Source organism: Lampetra fluviatilis, unplaced genomic scaffold, assembly GCF_964198595.1.
Source record: "Lampetra fluviatilis unplaced genomic scaffold, kcLamFluv1.1 SCAFFOLD_1081, whole genome shotgun sequence".
Taxonomy (NCBI): Eukaryota; Metazoa; Chordata; class Hyperoartia; order Petromyzontiformes; family Petromyzontidae; genus Lampetra; species Lampetra fluviatilis.
Genome location: NW_027620525.1, coordinates 3,596 through 25,511, shown reverse-complemented (window position 1 = coordinate 25,511; position 21,916 = coordinate 3,596). Strand labels below are relative to the sequence as shown.

General features: G+C 43.9%; 1 protein-coding gene across 1 annotated transcript; it reads left to right on the top strand.

The window, feature by feature from the left end:
* The first annotated feature begins 338 nt into the window (after positions 1–338).
* Positions 339–20,817, top strand: LOC144954014 (semaphorin-3ab-like). Its single transcript, XM_078884594.1, has 3 exons — positions 339–725; positions 17,056–17,216; positions 20,692–20,817. The coding sequence occupies exons 1-3, from the start codon at positions 575–577 to the stop codon at positions 20,800–20,802; spliced, it is 423 nt and encodes a 140-aa protein (XP_078740720.1). The 5' UTR covers positions 339–574; the 3' UTR covers positions 20,803–20,817.
* Positions 20,818–21,916: the final 1,099 nt, after the last annotated feature.

Here is a 21,916-nt window from a genome sequence, read left to right as displayed (position 1 = left end):
AACGAGAAAGAGAGAGAGAGAGAGAAAAAAACAACAATGCAAAAGCATAGGGTGTTTGAAAGCATTTAAGTCAATTATTATTCGAATAGAAGAATTCAAATTTGATTAATGTTCGGAGTTCCCTTTGTCGCGCCGGTCTCATGCCGAATTAAAGCTTTTGACGAACGCATTGTGCCCCGATTGTGAGAAACATTTCCAACGCAGCGCGAGGCTCACAATTAAGCCTTTCACTTTTGTTGTGTTGCAACATCGGAGAACGCTGCCAAATTTCCTCCTACACCCCCCACCACCCACCCACCACCACCACTCCACGCTCCCTCCTCCTCAGTCAGTGCACCGCGTCTGTACGTGCCTCCCTCATGCATTCCTTCCATGCTCTCTCCGCCGAAGAGTCGAGTCTCTCCCAGGGCTATATATGTGCTGACGTGAGACGATGACTCCGCCATGCCCCCGCCCTGTCCTCTGAGTAGCTGTCGCTCCCCCCCTCTCTCCGCCCCGTGTGCGCACGCTGCCGACAGACGGAGGAGCGAGGTCTTGGCCGGAAAGATTAGCAAACACGGCGGTGGCGGCTGAGATGGACTGCTGCGGCGGGACTGCTCGATCGACGGGGTCAAGGTGGACTTGGAAGTTGTCCACCTTCACGACTCTGCTCCTGCTGAGCGTGGCTGCGGTGCGTGGCCAGGCGAGCAAGTCGTCGATTCCGAGGATCAAGCTGTCTTATCAGGGTACGCAAATCTCCCTCTCACCCCCCCCCCCATCGACAACTCCGCTCACGTTTCGTATCGCGTTTCGCGTTTCACATTCGCGCCCGCCGCGTGTAAAAAATAACAACGCCAGCCGCGACGGGCGCCGCTTTATAGAATAATGCCGCGCCGTTGTCGGAGGGGGTCCGCGCGGATGTATTTGTGCGTGAGCTCGGGAGATATGAGAGAGCGAGAGGGGCACTGTTTTGTTGGCAAAGTTTGTTGAAAGTTCCTTTTTTTAATTAATGTTGTTTTTTGTAAACTTTTTGAACGGAGTTTTTTTTAATGAGCTTTTTCGAGATTTTAGTTGAGGCTCTCCAGCTAAGGTACTGAATCGTTTACATCCGTACATTTTTTAAGACCGCCGTTAGAAACAAATGTCGCAGTTTTTATCTTCACGTGATTCTCGCATTCTTCTTCAGCTGTATAACAAATTAATACTGACGTTTAGTTTCTTATCAATGTTTTTAAGACTACGGTATGCAACAAAAATTCAAGCAAAGAGCTTCACTAAATATTAATTTTTAAAAACGCATGGCAGAGGGAAATTGAATAATTTTCCAGAATGAAAAAAAAACTCTTACATGAATTATTTTCTCAAGATTAAACGCAATGGCTTGGACCTCTATCGGTACAAAACACGCTCACTTCAAAGAAAGACATGAAAGGGATGTTCGTGGTCATTGCTCGCGCTTCTATTCTTAGGTTTTTAAACCAAGGCATGCGGCACATGTGCCGCTACCCAAACCTCCCCGTGCACGGATTCTGACATCTGTCCAAGCTAAACTGGGTTTTCGTTTCATTTGTGCATAACAGCACTAAATCTAACAAATCGGAGGCCGACACTAAACCGAAATGTTTTATTGTTATTGCGAGTCTTATCTGGCCCATAAATATGCACACTCTTTATAAATCCTGAGTACGGCGGGGTGTTTATGTGCTCGTGCGTGGCGCTCCATATTTTTGGGGTTTGATCGCTATCGAGACGTTCCACATAACAGACCATTTGGCACACTGGCGCAAGCTCATAAGCAAGCTGATGAAAACGTGTGCTTGTTTAAACCTCGCGTAAAACGAATGTGCTCCGGCGAGTCACCGAACGATCACGGCGCCACACCTCGCGGCCTCCTTCCCGCTGTCCGACTCTCTCGCCGCAGAAAAGATTCGCGACAAAAGCAGCAAAAAAGAAGCGCCCCTTTATCTGGCCGTGCAGAGCGGAGACGGCTCTCGAAGCCTCCTCACCACAGTCCCCGAGATGTGCGATGACAGCGACTTAGTTTTGGCGTCAAGTCTTTTATGGAGCGCAAACTTAGAATGTCAAGAGTTGGCACGGGTTTGACCCCACCCCCCCCCGCACCCCCCCCTCCCCCCCGTTACAGGCTAATCCTTTTGTTATCGCAAGTTGAACGTCAATTGACGCTCTCGATCTAAAAGGACCCAATCTAAACGGACGCCCGTCTTTTCCTTTTGCTGGTGGATAAACATTGAACGCCATTAATGGGCGACCGCTTTTGTTGGGAATATTTATGCGGCCTCGCTCTGCTCTTGCCACTATCAATGTAAAAAAAAATAGCGATACGCGCATTATTATCTCTCACTCAGTTTAACACGTAGACCAATATTGTTCATAATCAACGTTTTTGGGTTTAGATCGCGTTATTTATAAATGTGTCGTAACCCTCCACCACCCGACACGGCCAATCAGTAAAAAAGTGTCACGTTGACAACAGACAAATAGTTCACACTCAGTGTTGCTGCCGCACGGTGCGATGGTTCACACACTGGACCTTTAACTCGGAGGTCGCCGGTTCGATCGCAAGGCACAGCAGTTGAAACAACGGTGCAAGTTTATTAAATTCCCTCACCTCTGTCCATCCAGAGGTGGGAGGGCGGGGGAGGGGGATGTGTGGCAGGGTAAAGTGTGGCCATTTTCACCTCTTACAAGTCTGATCGGCGTGGACGAGTAGGCCAACAGGAGCTAACCAGAGCATCCGCTAGTAGAGGCCCTTCTGCCAGCAGTGGCGTGAGCGAGAAATTGCAGGGCTGCACCTTTACCCACCTCTTATTAAGCATTTGATTGGTTGGGGGGGCGGGGGCGGGGGGGCAGTCATGCTGCATTGAGTAGCGGCACGGCCGTAGGCATCTGGCAGCTTGAGTTTAATTCCCACGAGGGCTAATATCGGTGGTGAGTGAGATCTGACCTGGGCCAACTCCCTTTCACCGACCTGCACTGACCAGCAATGCCGATGTCAGGCCAAACAATCCTTACACGGTGTGAACTGGCTTTCACAGAGCAGTGTATTGAGCAAGGGCTAAGTGTTATTTAACCTTATGATCTGCTGTAAAGATAAGACTAGAACAAAACAACACCATTCTAGAGACAAAAAGCTGAAAAGTAAAACTTTTACTCGGTCTCAAAATCGGTGACTGTAAGATCTGGGTTTATGTCAAGGATAAGCCATAGATTTTTTTTTATTGCCACGGTCTTGTTCAAACAACCTTCATACAATTATTTTACACAACACATTTCTGCTTACGCATCTCATTTCACGTTACGCATACTTCGTACAAGCTCCTTTATGGGTCCATGAATACAGCTCAGAATCATTATTTGTGTATTTTGCGTTATTACAAAATAATAATTCTTCTTCGGGTCTTTCGGTAAAGTCACGTAGATGGTTCAAAGAAAATAACAAAAAAAACTACGACGTTTCGATCACAACACCAAGCATCCGTCATCTTTCCTCCTGATGACGATCGCTTGTGTTGTGATCGAAACGTCGTAGTTTTTATTATTTTGTTTAAAATTAATAAATCACGACGTTTCGATCGCTCGAACAAGCAACCATCAACAGGTGAAACAAACACAGCAGGAGGACTGCTGACGTCAGCATCGAAACGTCGTGATCTATAAATTTTCTATCTACGTGACTTTAAATTTCGATTTAAAGCTTTCGTGACTGCAGGGATTCATCTTCTTGGTTATTTCGGTAAAGTCACGTAGAGGGGAAATAATAAAATAAAAAAAATCAAACATAATAAAATAATATAATTATAAAATAAAATCATATAATTATAAAGTAATATAATTATTATGTTTCATTTTTATTATATCATTATTTCCCTTCTACGTGACTTTACGTGACTTTACTGAAAGACCCAAACAATATGAATTCCTGCAGTCATGAAAGCTTTAAGTCAAGATTTACATTATCGTTATTTTGACGACAACGCGTGTTTACCTTAGGAGGGCCTCACCGAGCCTCAAGATTCTTTATCAGCGGGGAATCCTGCCGAGTTTTTGTTCAGTAGGAGGCGATGTTGCTGCTCTGTGTGATCCCAATTGTGTAATTTGCAGGTAACATGTCAGCATTTGCAATGATTGGCCAATATCAGTTACATTTCATGGGTGGGGTTTTTGGCTATGGGAGGAAAATAGACTATCTGGTAGAACCCCGTGCTTTGATGCACGAGTGTTACTGCTGTACCACACTGCCGCACAAATATATATATCCTTCATAATTGTTGATCCACATCACTTGTTATTTTTTATTATGCTTATTGGTTTTCTTTGAATAGCCGTGGCCAATATCCAACTCTGTTCCACGCAAGCAATCGTTTTTTTGTTATCATATGGAATGCATCATTTTGGAAATGCCCATGCATTAATGTCCAGTGCAGCAATTAGGAAAATTCAGATGGCACACATGTGTATAATAAGTGGCTAATTGCGTGTTTGTCTGTGTGCATGGATGTTTTACGTAGAACTGCTCTGAAGCCACTCCACCAATGTTAATGAACAAGATATCATTATAAAGCTGCTTGCGATACGCAGTCCGTCAAAACGAGGTTTGAATAACTATTTTTTTAAACTTTGAACTTCGACCTGATTAATTGGGCGCTTTAGCCCTGGCATTTATGTCACCTCTACCATTTTCCATAGCCATTCGTGCCACGTGTCCCCGTTTCAAAATCATTCGAGATCAGAATCAAAATCAAAATATTTATTTACACTAGATGAATCCGATGAGCTATTGAGCTCCTTTTCACAGATGTCCAGAAAGTTAGAGAGGTGTGTGTGCGATGACATTGATTAGGGGTGTATATGAAGTGGTTGGGGTGGTCGTTGTTGAATCTGGTGAGTGTTGAGCACCACGAGTGAGGAGCAGGGGTTAGTGGTGACTGTCTTACGAGGGTTGTGTGAGAGTTACGTCACCCTCGACCATCGGACCAGCTGCCCTTTGGCTGGCAATAACACAAGACTTGAGCACATGCTGCTCATTACACACTGGTCTGTGCTTGTGGGTGAGTCACAATGCCAGTGTGTTGCCAGTGTGGCATCGAGGTCTGGCATTTTGACTAAATTGTGGTCTTCAGTAATGCACATTAGCCCATCCCGATATGAGCACAGCTACAAAAATCCGCGGAAGCAAGAGCTGCTTGTGGCAAAACACATTTTACTCGTAAGACTCATGGAAAGTCCTGTTCAACTGCTCATCTTGACAAACTAACTGATCCGTGTTCTTCCTCCATCCGTTTCTGCCTCCCATTGCACTCAGCAATTGATTTGAGCAACCCCCCCCCCCTACCAACCGCCCCCTTTAGCAACTGCGAAAGTCATACATGTGTTCGCCCACATTTAAATAACATTACCTCACTAAATAAATGTCAGAAATTCAAATGCGTGACATTTCCGTAAAGGAATTGAGGGCTTCTTTGGATTTCCAAGGCTTGGGCATGAGTCACACATTTCCAATGTGAGGATGAGGCATTTGATGGGTTTCTTAGTCCCAAACACAACTCCCACACAAGAACCTCAATTAAATACCAACAGCCTGTTGTGGTTGCTAAGTAGAGGGAGTACTCAGCCACGGTTCATACGGAGGTTAAATGTTTATTAAGATGGAGTGGATTGCATATTGTGGCCAAAAAAAACATATTGCATTTTTTGTTTAATAAAGTTATTGTCAGCCGTGTTTCCATTTATCATACAAATTGACAATTACCTTGGAAGAGTTTCAATCAGTCTCAAGATTAATTTTCAGCAGGGATCCTGCGTTTGGATGTTTGGTCAATTCGAGTGATGAGTTTTTTTCTTTCACGTGAGAGGAAATCAGAGACCACAAAGACAACCCACGCTCAGGAGGAAGTTATGCTAAGCACTGTCATCTCCTTAGCCCAACGCACAGCGCCACGCCTACAACACCTGGCAAGCCCCAATGGTCCCCCCATCCAAATACTAACCAGGCTCAAAATCCGCTTAGCTTCTGCGATATGAAGAGATTGGTCATGCTCAAAATGCTCTGGTCACAGACATCTTTCCGATAATGCGTGGGCCAATATTTATCCCATCTGTTTCAATTTGGTTGTACAAAACTGATTTACTAAGAGGCAATGTTTCACAGCAGGCAGTATTGCATTGCCTCTTGCAGGTGTTTACAGCGTTTTGGTTATTGCAGAGAACACAGTCGGCCTTAAGGTCATCCGTCAATCAAACGGAACACTCGGCGAATCGTCCTATGTACACGGCATACAAGACGGCATGAAATAAATGCGTTTTTTTTTGTTATCCGATTTCGGAGAAGCGCATCTCAACAGGAGCTTTTCCCGGGTGAATGCCCAGCATACAACCGTGAATTCCATGCGGTTGATGTCATAGCGACCACATCGCAACCTGTTCGACCCCTCCCCCCCCCTACCGCTGAGATTTGTTATGAACCCAGCTGTGCGAATTCAACAATCTTACTTCTCAGAATTCACGATGCACCCGAGATTTAAGCCACGGTCTTAAAACTATCGTATCGTAGCAGGTTTATTTGCCAGGCTTATTTCGTTTAACAGCAGCCTTATAATGTTTACATGCTTTTTTTGTGACTGATCGTAAATGATAGCAGAGCCCTATAACAGGAAATGGAATGGGGTCACTTCTGTTGCTGGCATACGGAGCTCACAGTGAAAGGGCTCTGTTTGTATTCTCCGAGAAAGCTTTTGCATCAGATAAATAAAATTTAAAGAAAATATATTCAGTTGCGCCTCCAGGAAGAGAGCCAATCTTTCATTACCTCTGTATATACGTTTACAATGATCTTTTTATACGAGTGTATTTTATTTGTATAAAAATATATGTTATCTAGAAGTTTATTTTCACGCGGAGGTACAGAATGGTGGTAGTTATTTATTGATATTACCTAAAGCGCTTCACAACAATATAAAATGATTATAGCATATTGTCATTTGCACTGGTGAGGTTCCGTGATTTAGAGTGAGTGCTCTTCCCAATAACATCGGATGATATAGAGGGGCGAGTGAAGCCCTTTGGACTGCTTTTGGAAATATAAAATTGATCAATAAAAGCAACATACCAAACGTGATGAAAGAACAACATTTAATATCCACGCACAGTACTCACGCTGACACATGTGTCAGAAACGTGAACGCTGATAAGATTGTATCAAGGAGCACGGAGAGATGCATGCTGGGAATTCACATGAGAGAGGGACAGATACAGGAGCCCATGAATTAGAAAGGAAATGTGAATTGTAAGCATCTACAAAATGCGGTCACTTCCCTTGCTCGGTATACGAAGCTTACAGTACTAAGGCTCACGGTTAATAGAGGTAAGTGGGCTTGGGCGCAGGGCATGTCGCTGGAAGGGACAACGACTGATGGATGAGACTTGCGATGGAATGGCAGCCAAAAAGAGGGAACATGCCTGAGAGGACAACCACTGCAGAGATAGATTGATGAGATCAGCACTCGTGCAGGAGAGAGATTGATTATTGTTTCCTAAGACCGTGCAGGTGGTGGCGAGGTGGGTGGGGGGAGGCCTTCATTCAGCGGTAGAGAGATCGTGGTCCCTGCTGTAGAAGATGATGACTACAGAACAGAGGTCAGTCGATGTTATTAGTTTACTACCCAAAATATTTTTTCACAATTTACTATTTCTGATTTCACCATTGAGTTATTGCTCGCTATGCGGTGCCTTACTTGTGGAGTTTGAAAATACGGGGGGACCTGTAAAATGTTCAGCGGAATGAAGCCCTGGGGCAAAGCTGTGGTCTCTACATCCCAAGGTTTTCCCCTTGGTTTGAAACCCAAGCTGCTCCGCCCGTGCTGAGCTCTGGGAACAGCAGTGAACACGGCACCCGGTTGCTTTCAGCTGTGCGTGTATTTTGTTTTACGTCCTGCACCAACGAAATATAACAGATTTCACGACAGTGTCCGCGAAAAGAGGTCACTGTGCGAAGGGCAAATAAGCCACCTGCACGCAGACACTTTCAAGGTCCTTTACAGCAGCATGTTTGCAATAGGCGCGTAAGATGTCACCATCCCCTCCCAATGTGATGCAGTGGATTGTCAGAATTGATTTCATCACAGAGAATAAACTCGGGAATTAATATTTAATTTCTCGCTTTCACCATCTCATTTATAATGCTTCTTGCTTTTTTTTCTGGCTCATCGGTACAGCGTCGTTCACTCCGTTGGCCTCCATGGATGAAGGCGCAACCCCGTAATTACTTATCTCACGCCGTTGCTGCATGTAATTTGCTTCAATTGTTAAAAAATACGTTCTCATGCGGACGATTTCATGGACGCATTGTGAGTGTAATTTTAATTGAGGAATCGATTCCTTGTAACATGCCCTGAGTGCATCCGTGCGTAGTTAAGAAGTGTATTTTATTGAAAGATAGATTTGGGCATCCGCTGAATTCAAGCGATGAAATTAATGCGTCGGCGCGGATTTGATGCACTGCCGATAAAATTACTCTGTAACTTGAGTTGAAGAAAATATCGCCACGTGTTAGTTATTTTTTCCCCAGCGGTAGAATCACGTGCAAAGTCTTGCCCGCATCAAATGATTGTTTGTTTGTTGAGTTTGAGAGCCAGCTGGCCAGGACTAGGCAAGGACATAGCCCGCTAATCACCCGGGCAACTGGAGAGAGCACAGACTGAGATATTCCTTCACGTATTACTCTAAAACAGGCAGAGTTTGACTCGTATGTTTGGGGGGGGAGGAGGGGGGCAGGGGTTCGTCACTCACATTCGGAATTGCGGGTGCATATAAGTAATTAGTTTTGTGTCTTTATTGTAAACTACTGAAATTAAATTAATTTAAGGTGTCTAGTTTGGGGGGGGGGGGGTGGGGGCAAAACAATGACTAATAATAAAGAATGCACAAGTAAACAATTAATAAGATTTAAAATAACATTTAAAAAATCTTTAAATATCATCAAAGATTGTGTTACTGTCTGGGGCACTATTCCAATATCGAACGGCTAAAGTCACTAGCAGAGCCCGACTGATACCGGTAGAACCAAACTGGTTCCCGTGACGGAAAAGTGTCGCAATTTAAGTACGGTGGTCAAACGCCATCCATCAGAGGGTGTGGTGCACAAGGGAAACTTTATCTTGAGATGACAGAAATTTGGGTTGAACAAAACCCTACGTTTAACCAGGATAGTTTCTTGTCCTTCTTTCTGCTCAGGAAATGTCATTCCAGGAGCCCAGTCAGGTGCTCAGTAAATGTATGAGATTAATACAAATATGTGCTTACAATTACGCAGGAATTCATACATCCAAGCGGCACCAATGCTATGGATGTCTTGGTAAACATACGAAATAATGGACGTAAATAATCGACACCCCTTTGTCAAACCACTGCTTGGTGAACGTGGGTGTTATTGGACCGTACTTCAACATACTTGTCAGCGTAGTTGGCGGAGCTGAGATGGAGGTGCAGGACTGTTTAAGATTATCCCCCGCTACTGATGTGACTCGTGACAGCGAATCAAACTCGGGTTGCTGGATTCATAGAGCAGTGGAATATCCACTCCACCACTGCTCCACCCCACTTCTGTAAAATTAACAGATATTCCTCAATTTTGTCAGTGATTTACATTTTGAAATCCAATTGCAGGCACTACATTCCAAGAATCTGCAACGTGTGGAAATGTGTAATCAGAGACAATAACTGTATCGTGGGCTGGCAATGCCTCAAGAATGTGAGATTAGGAGGCTTGTCAAGGTTTGTTTCATTTGTAAGAAAGGGACGGGCACACGGGGCAGACCTCAGGGCGAATGCAGCGTGTGGAGAGGACTCGTTAGGGTGGCTTTGAAGCAAACAAAACAACCCACTGGGCTCCATGGAGGTTGGGTGACCTTTACAGAGAGAGTCCCCCTTTGAAAATGAATGGTCAAGCTAAATCAAGGGTATCTGACGTGAATTTAAAACTTGGATAATAATTCACGTATCTATATTCTAGCATGGAAGTGCGAATGTCAGGTGCTTCATGTAGTGAGCTCACGAAGTCTTCACTGCCTTTTTGGTATTATTGAGGCAACTAACTACAGGGCAGGAGGACGGTGTCCAAATAGATGTATGACTGCATCCTCGTCCAATCTCGGAAGCTAAGCAGGAAAAAGAGTCTGGATAGTGCCTGGATGGGCAATCACCGTGCATACAACAGGTGTTGCAGGCTGCTGTGGGCTATGTTGTGGGCAGCAGAAGGCAGCCACAATCATTATTGTACTGTGCCCCACGTCAATACTCCACACGCTCAGCAACCCGCGATGGCCAGCGTGGTGAAGTTATGGTGAGCAGTGAATTGGGAAAAGGGTGGAGAGATGTTTATTACCTCGCTTGGTATGCAGGAGGTCATGGGTTCGATCCATGACGCCTGCGGTATATTTGGAGTTTGCGTGTCTCTTTCCCCGTGGTCACGTGGATTTTTCTCTGGGTCCTACGGTTTTTCCCTCCACATTTTAGTATTTGGCTGCTATAATTTTCCACTTAATAAGCCACTTCATTGGGCTTTCATTTGTGGCCAGGTTACTTCTGAAATAAGCTATGTAGCCCATTGGACTTTAACTGGTAAGATAAAAAATTATTTTGTTTTAGTTTGGTTGGACAGACACACCCTAAAGCTGCAGAGTGCGGGAATCCATGCAGCCTCAATATTAGCCGACAGTCACTTTGGAATTACCACCTTCACCTCCATTCACAGTCTAGGCAATGGAATCTGAAACATGAAATAGCCGGCACACTGCTCAGCAGCTGGAAGCCACTTCTTTAGAGGTGATTAAACCACGCGCGTATATTTTAACAAATATTTAGACAAGAAAATATCAAATATCTTCGCTGCCCTGGGTCGATATTGTTCTGAATGTGAAGTAAAACAGTGCCCAGCGAGGGGGTTATTGGGTTGCGTCTTACTTTAGACTCGGTGCTTGCCTCAGGTGGTAAGTAAGCTGCACGGTGGTAATCCTTTCGACAGTCGGCGCTTTGTTATAAATTGTGTTAATAACTATCACGTGCGGCGAGAGTTTTGGGGCTCCGTAGGCCCCGCGCTGTTAAGCCACGGGGGCTAATGCCCAAACTTTGTTCTGCTCTCTCCGAGTTCCTGTCATGAACTCTGACCCGGAGCCGTGAGTTCAGGCAACATATTACGTCCGATTGCCACGCTTTTACTTTTCTTCGAACCGGACTGAGCCAATGTCTTTGAACTTTACCAACAGTCGACTGTAGTTCAAAAAAAATGGGGGGGGGGGGGGGCAGGGGGGGGCATGTGTGGAATTTGGACTTGGCACTCCGTGGCCTGTTTTGCCATGAAGGGTTTATGGGGAGGGATAAAGTACAGTGGCAGCCCACCGTCAAACCTGCGTGCTAACTTTATCGTGTTTTGCCAAGACGCGTTAAAATGTATACGCAGCATCGCTCGCCGCTTCAAAGGCGCGTGTGGCGAAAGAACGCCGAAAAGACATTTGCCGTGCGCTTTTTTTTGTTGTGCACTCCCACGTGTGCCATTTTGCGAACTCGCTACCATTTTTAATAAATGGCACCTATGATATTCTTAGGTTTTTTTCGGTAAAGTCACGTAGGTAAACATTTTAAATTAATATCGTGCTGTGACGGTTCCACCTGAAGACGGAAGCTTGTGTTGCATCCGAAACGTCGTGATTTTTATTTAATTTTTATTTAATTTTTCATTAATTTTAATTTTTTACCTACGTGACTTTACCGAAAAAAACCTAAGAATGTGAATCCTTGCAGTCACGAAAGCTTCAAATCTGGCACCTATGATAATTGAACTCGCGGCGGATGTTATTGTGGGCAAAACAAATATTTGTTTGGGCTTCCCGATTATGGTTGATGGCAATTGCTTCCAAGGGCTTCGGCAGCACAACGCGATGATTTGACGTTGCTTCTCTTGTTCCATATGCAGCACCGTAAACAATTCCACATGCCTGTGAGCCTCACATGTGGTCCGTTGCATTTAAAATGCAGTGTTATTTACAATGCAGTGTTATTGAAAGCTCGCTGCAATGGGTGCCCCCCCCCCTCAAAAAACCATTGGCGACCTCTCAACAAGACGATAACTATTGCACTTCAATATTCAGAAATGTGGAATGCGGTCTGGTAAAGATATTGGCTCTTGTCATATCTGCACTCGCTCTTGGAAGACAAATCCAAGAGCTTAAATGCATTTATGTGGAAAGTTGAACAAATCTCTGTTAAATATGTCTAAATGGTATTTTTCCATTTGTGCTCAACTTTACCGAAAGCAATAATATAATTCAAGTGCACATATTTTCTAAAAATGGAGTTTATATTGCATCAATCGAATAAATGAAACATCACGTGTGTTAATGAACCACGGTCCATGTGTACTCGCAATTTTAATGCAAAACTGCTCCACATGAAGCCCTTTGTCTATCCTCTACTGCTAGATGAGATCCTGCACACACACACTTTGTCAGTCATAGGCAGTGTTTGACCATACTTCACTAAACTGGAATAGTGCGGGTTGGTGAAGTGGGGGGGGGGGGGGGCAGTGGAGGGTGCGGGTGCCCAGAACTGGTCCAGATATTATTTGCGAACATCATAAGCTGTGGCTGACAATCAATCGAAGTCAGGTCGCAAGGTTCGCTGTCATGTGTGCACAAGACACCGCATAATTGCTAACCCACGAAAAGGAGCATTGTACTGGAATATAATAACTGCAGCTGAATAAAGACTGGGGGAGGTGGGAGGGGGGGGGGTACTCCTTACATGTGATATATTATTGGTATTATGCTAAGCGCCAACCTCTGAATGGTTATTGTATTTCAATGCAAAAATAATGAAAGTTAATTAATTAATTAATTTGCTCATTCATTCCTACTCTCAAATTTCAGAGAAATTCCAGCGAATATGAAAACAGGGTGAAACGATTCAGCTGTGGAGCTGTGTGGTGTGCATTTGCAACCTATTTCATTCAAACGATTTAATGTAACGTATGAAAATAAACATAAAATTGGCATAGAATTACACGAATGCCAGATTTAATTCCATAACGAAATACAAATTAATCTGTGCTCTTAACGTTTTTAATGTGGTTACCTATAAAAGTCTTAATGTATTTGATCATAAAGCATTGTTAAAAAAAATTCCCTTGCATATTATGACTAACATTATACTTTTGTAGAAATAGACAACATTTATATTTGAAAGGTCAAATGTTTCTATGGAATAAAATATTCAGAGCTAATTGTGTGTTTTTGAAACTCCAACATGTTATGGAAATGTCGTCTCGCCAGTGTGGGAGAGTATTCCAAATGCTGTATAGAGGGGTGCTCCAGAGCTCCGGCTCGTGGAGGCCCTTCCTCCAGCAGTGTCATGAGCAAGACATTGCAGGGCTGCACCTTTACCTTTGCCCTATGTATATACAATATATATTTCAGAAAAATAAATATGACTCTTCTTTAAGATCATGACTTTTGACACGAATATTTCGCATTAAAGATGTTCCATAACATCGCCGCGTTGGCAAAGGAAGACCAGTTGGTTATATTTATAGAAATACATTTCTTGACCTATTCGATGCCCTGGTGTGTCTCTACTTGCTTGGTCACAGGGGGTTGGGGTAGGGGAAAGTTCACATTTTTCAACGGCCCAAGAAAATACGGCACGCCCCACATGGCTTACTTTCCCAATAGCACCTTCGCAGTAATTCATGCCATCCGTCCGGCTCTTGAGAGCCCTGTGCGAATTGCACGACTATTAGCCTGCCCATCTTTTTAGAACCCTACTTTGCGTTAAAAAAAAAAAAAAATTTGAAGGTTTGACCCCCAAACAAACCAAAAAAATTCTATCAAGGCTCAGTCATGTGGGCCAGCTGCTTAGTCGTATAGATTACGTAGTCGCAAGGCCCTTCGAAAGTCATGGCCAGGTCAGGAAGGAGAAAAAAACAACAACGTATGAGCTCATTCCTATCTCCGCAAAAATAAATGATCAAGGAGTAGTAGACAGCCGTGGCATTGTGTACGATGACTTGTACTGAGATGAGTCTAAAAATAATCTTTCCCGAGCCGACACATACGCTGCAGGGGAAGGATTAATGAACGTGGATTTATGTTTGTGCATTGTTTTCGATGTTTTTCATAGACGGTTTAAATCTTGCTCCGATTTCGATGTGCTTCATTGTTCTGCGTTATGTTGCTATTGCCCCCCCCCTCCATCTATTGTCACGTTGGTGACCCGGGTCACTCTTTGCTTATCCTGGGGCTGTCGAATTCTCCCGTGGTGAAAGCAAAACAATTAACTTGAATTTGATCGTGCCCACCGGTGGTGACCTCTTTGTGCCTTTTGGAAAGGACGCTTGTAAACACACAGGGCATTATCCTGCGGCGAGCCTTGAAGCGTGAGGTAGATTAGTTCTCTGTGTGTGTATATATATACTTGAACAGTGGATATCACATTTACAAAGGCATAATACGAGAATGGCACATTTTACAAGAAAAGACATGGTGTGTTTTGCTCTCAAAGTTGTAAATGTTTAGTGAATACATGGCAGAAGTTTTGGCATGGCACGATGCATATTCATCGATTAATATGGATTCTTAAGCTCCCATTACATGCTTCGAATCGCGTGTGTAACAATCGGCGTTTTTCAATGCTTTCTCCGTTCACCCCTACAGACACTATGAATGCTACCATTCACCGTAATGTAAAGGAAGCCACGTGCCATGAAGACGGGCCATTGGTTGAATCGTCGCCGTCCTTTTAAGGCCACAGTGTTATTACGAGTGTGTCAAGTTTCCTTGTTAATTGTTCCTGTGCACCGCTGCCAACACATCACCTGAAAAAATTATTTGTTTCACGATTTCTTGAATTGAGTAGCCATCTTGAATTGTTACAATTCATCGAATTGTTTGGGGTGGATGGGGGGTGGGGGGTGAATATTTCCACCTCTATCTCTATGTCAGGGTTGAAAGTAATTTAAATAATACAATTAGGCTTACTTTGAGGTGAATTCTGCATTTATTACATCATGTCAAGGAGGAGTGGAGGTGCATTGGTTCGCCAACTGCACGGTTAAACCTTGTGATCTGAATTCGATATTTAGCCGTGTGTAATATCATTGGCGAGTAATATCAAAACCGGTCCCGACCTTCGCAGATCTCCAATGACCAGCGTGGTGAAGTATGGTCAAACAACCCCCGTGACCAACATGGCGCGTGGAGGCATTCATTTAGCAGAAGGTTGACAAAAGACATTTTTCCCTTAAACATCATATTAAAAGTGAGCTGATGCTTGGGATTCCTAGGCAGTATTTAAAAAAAAATCACTCTACGTCACGTGGCTCTCTGTATAATTCAATCTCTTCATCAAAACTTTGAGACTATCCCATGCTGCTTTGGCAAATCTCAGACATTAAACATGGATAAGTTAATTTCCTGCGTGCCTACCCATTCTTCCACATCAGAAGCTCTCTTGACCATGAGGCTCCCTGTGTCTCTTCGATTGGTAATAACGGAAAAAATAATTGGCGACCCCATGGCTCTCTATTTCAATGCAGATGGTGCTTATGGAAAGTAGGACACATACATTTCGATTTAAAGCTTTCGTGACTGCAGGGATTCATCTTCTTGGTTCTTTCGGTAAAGTCACGTAGAATGGAAATAATAAAAGACTCTGTCTTCTCGACAGACCTGTTCTCCACCTGAGGACGGCTGCTTGCGTTGTGGCCGAAACGTCGTGAGAATTATTTTATTATGTTTTATTTTTATTATTTTATTATTTCCATTCTACGTGACTTTACCGAAAGAACCAAGAAGAGGACACATACAGTGTCGACTCTTCTTTTTGTACTAATTTGAAATATTCCAACGGACAGTCATTTCTAAATCCACTGCTGGATGAAGGCCTCCACGTGGCGCGTCGGTCAACGGGGTCACTTGGCCGTTTGCAATCACCCTCGTCGGCGAAACGGTGGGCCGAGGGGCGGTTTGTAAATCGCTCTGACCACTGACGTTAGCCGTTACCGGGAATCAAACGCAGGTCGCCACTGCTCTATTTGTACTCACGATACCTGTGGGCAGTGTCTGAATTCAGCTTGTAATCCTCTATATAAGCACGGACAGTGGGCCTCTTGTCAGCGGGTGGTTTTAAACACATTCCTGTGGAGGGAGCTGGTAGGAACGTTGGGTTGCTCGGTCAATGTCCAGGGTCAACGGCGGCGTGGTGTATTCCGCAAAAATGCCCGACTGTGAGGGCGGGCACAAGCCGGCGTGAGTCGGTTAAACTTTGAGTTTTATAAGGGCACCACGGGGTGAGCAGCCCCTCCCCACCCAGCTCCTCCCCACCCAGCTCCTCCCCCCTCTCCACCCAGCTCCCCCCTCCCCACGCACCCAGCCCCTCCCTACCCACCCTCCACACCCAGCCCCTCCCTGCACGACGGACACAATAATCCCCTGTGGGCTGGTGTAACCAGGAGGTTCCTACCAGTATGAGTCATCGTTCCTTCATGTTTTCCAGCTCAAGGTTGAAAGTGTGAATGCATGAGCTCTGTCCGTCTGTCCTTCCTTCTGCCTGCCTGTAATGAGGGGCCACGATAACACTCGTAAACATGGTCGAAAATGAACAAGACTTTATTTAAAAATTGTGTTACTAGAAATAATATACCTTATGAACAATAAACTGGCCAAATTGATCAAAGGCTTGCCCAAAACTAGTAAACAAAAACCAGTGCTAAAAGGATTTCCCAAAGGCATTGCCAAAAGGAGGCATGCATCTACGACTCCAGTAGACGTCATTCGACGTGAAATCATCTCTCGACCTCGCACGTCGTGCTCCAGGTGACACTATCCCGCTGTGCGACTTGCAACGCAACATTACCACCCATTAAATACTTCTCACCCACGTTTACAAGCGTCAGATAATGCAGCGTGTGCGTGTTTTCTATTATTTTTTTCTTCATTTGTTTCACATATTCACGCGCTTGTGGTCGTTTTGCCGTTAATGGCTTCAACGCTGCCCCTTTGTTCCGCATAGAGCTGCAGGCGACGAACAGCACATGGAGCTTCGGCGGACTGTACGACACGGAGAGCTACCACCCCTTCCTGATGGACGAGGAGAGAGGGCAGCTCTACCTTGGCTCCCGCGACTACCTGTTCGCTCTCAACCTGGAGAACATCAGCTCAGACCACCGAAAGGTGACCGCCGTCCGTGCACGTTAAACGTCGGCCACCATGCCAAACAACGTGCAGCGGCTCTGGCTCGTTTGCAATCCGCCGTGGTCGACACACGCGGAGGTGAAAGGAGGAGAGCGTTTAGGAACCTTGAAACAAAAAAAAGAGGGTGATTTTGTTATGAATTCTAGAGCCAATTGGGAGGTATGTGGAGAGATTTCACGGTTGGTGAAACGCGATCGTCACCGCAGACATTCCTTTGGCCGTTATTGAGTTCACCACCTTTTTGTGTTAATTCATCCACGGCGGTGCAGTCGGTAGGCTGTGCCGTTATTAGGGTGTGTGACTCTCTAAGTCGGAGGGTTGCGAGTTGAAAATCCTTGGTAGGGATCGACTCAACTCATCTTCCCTCCAGGGTTGATGAAATGAATACCGCTTTTTTAAAATTTAGCACACCTTATGCTTCTGGCATAAGCAACACATTGCTCACATCACACTGGTGGGGAAAGGTGAGGGGCAAACTTCTGATACAAGCACGCTGCTTTGGATATAAGCACAGCTGGCCTGTCTGCCAAGGGGTGTGTTTACATCCTGAATCCTCTATATTGGTAGTTGCCTCTATTGTAAGGATGTAGAACCTCTATCACTTGCTCAGTTTGACAGTACCAGACCACTTTGTGTGAGTTTGTAGCCATGTTGACTTTTGAAAATTAGCATCGCAGTCTCACCAGACACAGCCATATAATTTAGTGAAACGATTTTGGGCCCGACAACACTTATCTGCACACGCCCTCTTTGACAAACAGGTCCCTGATGCGTTTGGTTTTAAGGATCAGGCAAAGTCTTACACACTTTACATGCACATCGATTTTGGTTTAATTGCAGTAACTCTCGATGAGGTCTAAGTGTTAGGTGTGTTCTGTGTGTGTGCAATACTAAAATCTCCATATACTGTACATGTATTGCCGATTATTAATCCACTGCTGGATGAGGGGCTTCCCTTGTAGGGCAGGTATACGGAGGTTATTCGACCATATATGACGAGGTTTGAATGATCCCTTCAGTTACTTCAGATCGGGCTAAGCGTTAGGCTCCTTAAATTTCGATTTAAAGCTTTCGTGACTGCAGGGATTCATCTTCTTGGTTCTTTCGGTAAAGTCACGTAGAATGGAAACAATAAAAATAATAAAATAAAACATAATAAAATAATTCTCACGACGTTTAGGCTACAACGCAAGCAGCCAAGCTTGGCAGTGTTTCATTCTTCACCTGAAGACGGCTGCTTGTGTTGTAGCCGAAACGTCATGAGAATTATTTTATTATGTTTTATTTTATTATTTTTATTGTTTCCATTCTACGTGGCTTTACCGAGAGAACCAAGAAGGTTAGACTCATTTTTTGTGTATGTCCAATACCACGATCTACGCCTACACGTATAGCCGTTTATCAATGAACTGCAGGATGAGGGCATCCCCTTGCAGTGTAGGTCATGGAGGTTATTTGACCGCACGCAATGAGATTGGAATGATGAGTTCACAATGCTTGATAAGCCAACCACGGGTGACTGTCCAGATTCCAAACCCAGGTTCTCACCATTGGCTGCCTCACTGTTTCCACCGCATAGCCACCTGGCCACCTAATTAAACCCACATTTTAAGTAAAAAAATAAAATAAATCAAATCTACATTGGGAAACTTGTATTACAGCGTACAGTTCATATTGTTTTATTTTCTCATGTATTACAGATTAAATGCAATTTACCTCATTGGAGTGTGTTTGATGGCAATGGCTTTCATAGCAATGGTTTCATATGGAAGCCATAATAAACCGCTATTATGCGTACACTGATATGTATATTCTTTGGGTTATACAGCAGACACACAGATGTTGTGTGATTTGTTCATTGTACGACTTACAAAGAAAAGAAATAATATCCAAGTCCAAATTGAGGCATGTGTGCTTTAAAGTAATGCTGGGCAGACCATTTTTCCAAATTAGCTTTTTTAAGTAACAAATATTTGAAAGGGCCTTTAAAAATTATATTCGTGTGTGTGTATTTGTGTGTATGTATGTGTGTGTATGTGTATGTGTGTGTGTATATGTGTGTATGTATATGTGTGTTTGTGTGTTTCAAAGGTTCCACAGGACAGTGTTTCATTGCAAAGTTTTACGATTAAAAGTAACAAAAAAATATATTGATGATGAATATCTGCCTATTGCTGTTGGGATAATAGAAATATATATTATTCGAATGTCAATATATTTTTTTTATCAGGACTCTGTACTGTAAAGGATATTTATTGGGGCCTTTGTAAAGGGCCCGTATGGCACATTACGATGTACAGAAGGTGTGTTCATTCTATTAAAGTCTATATTTTTTTGACTTGAACGTTAAAATTATTATTTTTGCGATCTTGCATAAATGTTAAACCCCCTTGTGAGTCTGTAGAACGACTAGAATTGCAAGTAGCTACGGTATTGCACGTGTGCGTATGTGTGTGCTTCATTGACCATAAAGGACTTATTATAAATTATTAAGGAGGGCCTGCAATGATTTAATATCTGCACGTGTTTGTAGGTTGCCCTTTTGGGCGATGATTAAATATGACACCCTGGTTCCATAGAGTCACGGATTTGTCTGGCTTACTAATTTCTGGGCATTGTTAACATAGCTGCCAGGTGTTAATTCAGTGGAGAAAATAACTGCGGGACGTTCCAGGCACGTTTCAAACAGCCTTTGAGTGCCCTTTCAACTTGGGCTCAGCATGTCAACCAGGTTGGACTGAAAATCAGAGAAAGTAGTTGCTCCCCTCTGTTGACAATGCTCATGAAGTATTCTGGTGTCGGATGCACTCGGATGAACTGACTTTTTCATCGGCGTATTCAGTTTCATGAAAGCATCACGAAATATTGTTGCGCTCCATTTATATGTTCATTTTATATATATGTATTATAAAATGAATGCAGGGCGAAATTCTTTTTCCCGGGGTAAAACGGTGACAGTGATCAGGGTGAAATTAAGTTTGATTCCAGATCATTGCTCGTGTCAGTCGGACTCCGCTACACCGACCCACCTTGATCAGCGTGGTGAAGTACGGCCAAATAACCCTTGTGACCAACGTGTCACGAGGGGGAAGAGGGCGGCTTGATCCAGCAGTGCGGTGGACAAGGGCTGCAAATTATAATCGGATTAATATTTTTTTTTTTAGTTTCTTTTTTTACAAAACTCGAGCCTGTTACAGCCCGTCACGTAGCTCGCAATCGCAAGATTTCGAAGAATCGTCCCGATACAACGGAGCCGCATATGGGGGGGGGGGGGTGCTAAAAGGAGTGGAATGGGGCCTGTTGCCCCAACTAAGTGATGACATCCAGTCGAGGAGATGTTAATCAGATTCATTCTTTTTTTTTAATGTATGCTCACGGTGTGTCATTTACAGATACGAAACATCGTTTAACTCTTGCCATTTCATTTTTTTGTATTGCTTTCTCTCCGGCGCAGATTTTCTGGCCCTCGGCGAGCGAATGGAAGGACGACTGCAGAGCGGCCGGGAAGGACCCCAAAGTAAGTGGCTCACATTCTTTGGTTTTTTCGGTAAAGTCACGTAGGTAAAACATTTTAATTAATAAAAGTAAAATAAAAATAAAATAAAAATCAAGACGTTTCGGAGGCAACACAAGCTTCTGTCTTCATGTGGAACCGTCACAGCACGTGACTTTACCGAAAAAAAATCTAAGAATATGAATCCTTGCAGTCACGAAAGTTTCAAATCTAGAATAAGTGGCTCACGTCCCACGGTGTCCACATGGAGCCAGCATGGCAGGAGCGAGCAGCTCCCTCTTATCATTTGTCTGGCGCCCAGAGCCACTTATATAAAGTGAACTACGTGTGGTTTCCGTGACATAATGTACGCATTCCCATGGGCCACGCATTACACACAGATGCCACAGACGTGTTGTGCCGTCCATCGGGAGCTTGGTAAATGTATGATATTCTGATCCACTTTAAGGCTGTCTTCTCTATTATAACTTGCAGGCCCAAGTGGCTACCTTTTGTATCCTCACTCATTTTTAGCAGCAGATGAGCAACAGAAGTTCAAAAAAAGACGGCTATAAGTGTGTGGGTTCTAAATCATACTTAGACATGTTACCAGCAATATACTTTAAAAAAACACATTACACAAAAAAAACATATCGGATGAATAATGCAACATGCTTCACATTATAAATTGAAGTATATTAAGTCACGATTCAAAAGTAAGTGCCAAGTAAGTCATAATGAGTAGATTGATATTTGCTTTTTAAGAAAAAATAAATATATTACATACACACATACACAACACTATTCATAGTGGACGTTGAAACTTTCCAAGGAAGGAAAATAAGAGTCAACGTCTCAAGCAAAAGGGCCTTATGTCAGGATTTGCTTGAAAAGAAAAAAAAGTAGGAACCAGGAAATTAAAATAAAATATGAAATCAAAACAGTTTGGGTTCAAGCTGTGTTTCTTTACACAATGTGAATGTGTCGGCTGGCCGGGCGGGAGGGAGGAAAACGCGCGGCTGGGGCACGGCAGACAGGACACAGACGATAATGGACAAGAGCGCGGCTAACGATTCCGCGAGGGAAGAGGAATGGAAGACTACGTGCGGCGCTATTGACACCGCGTATAGCGGAGGGATTACGCTGTCAAAATGGCTAAAGCAACAATCAGGCGCACGTGCGTGTG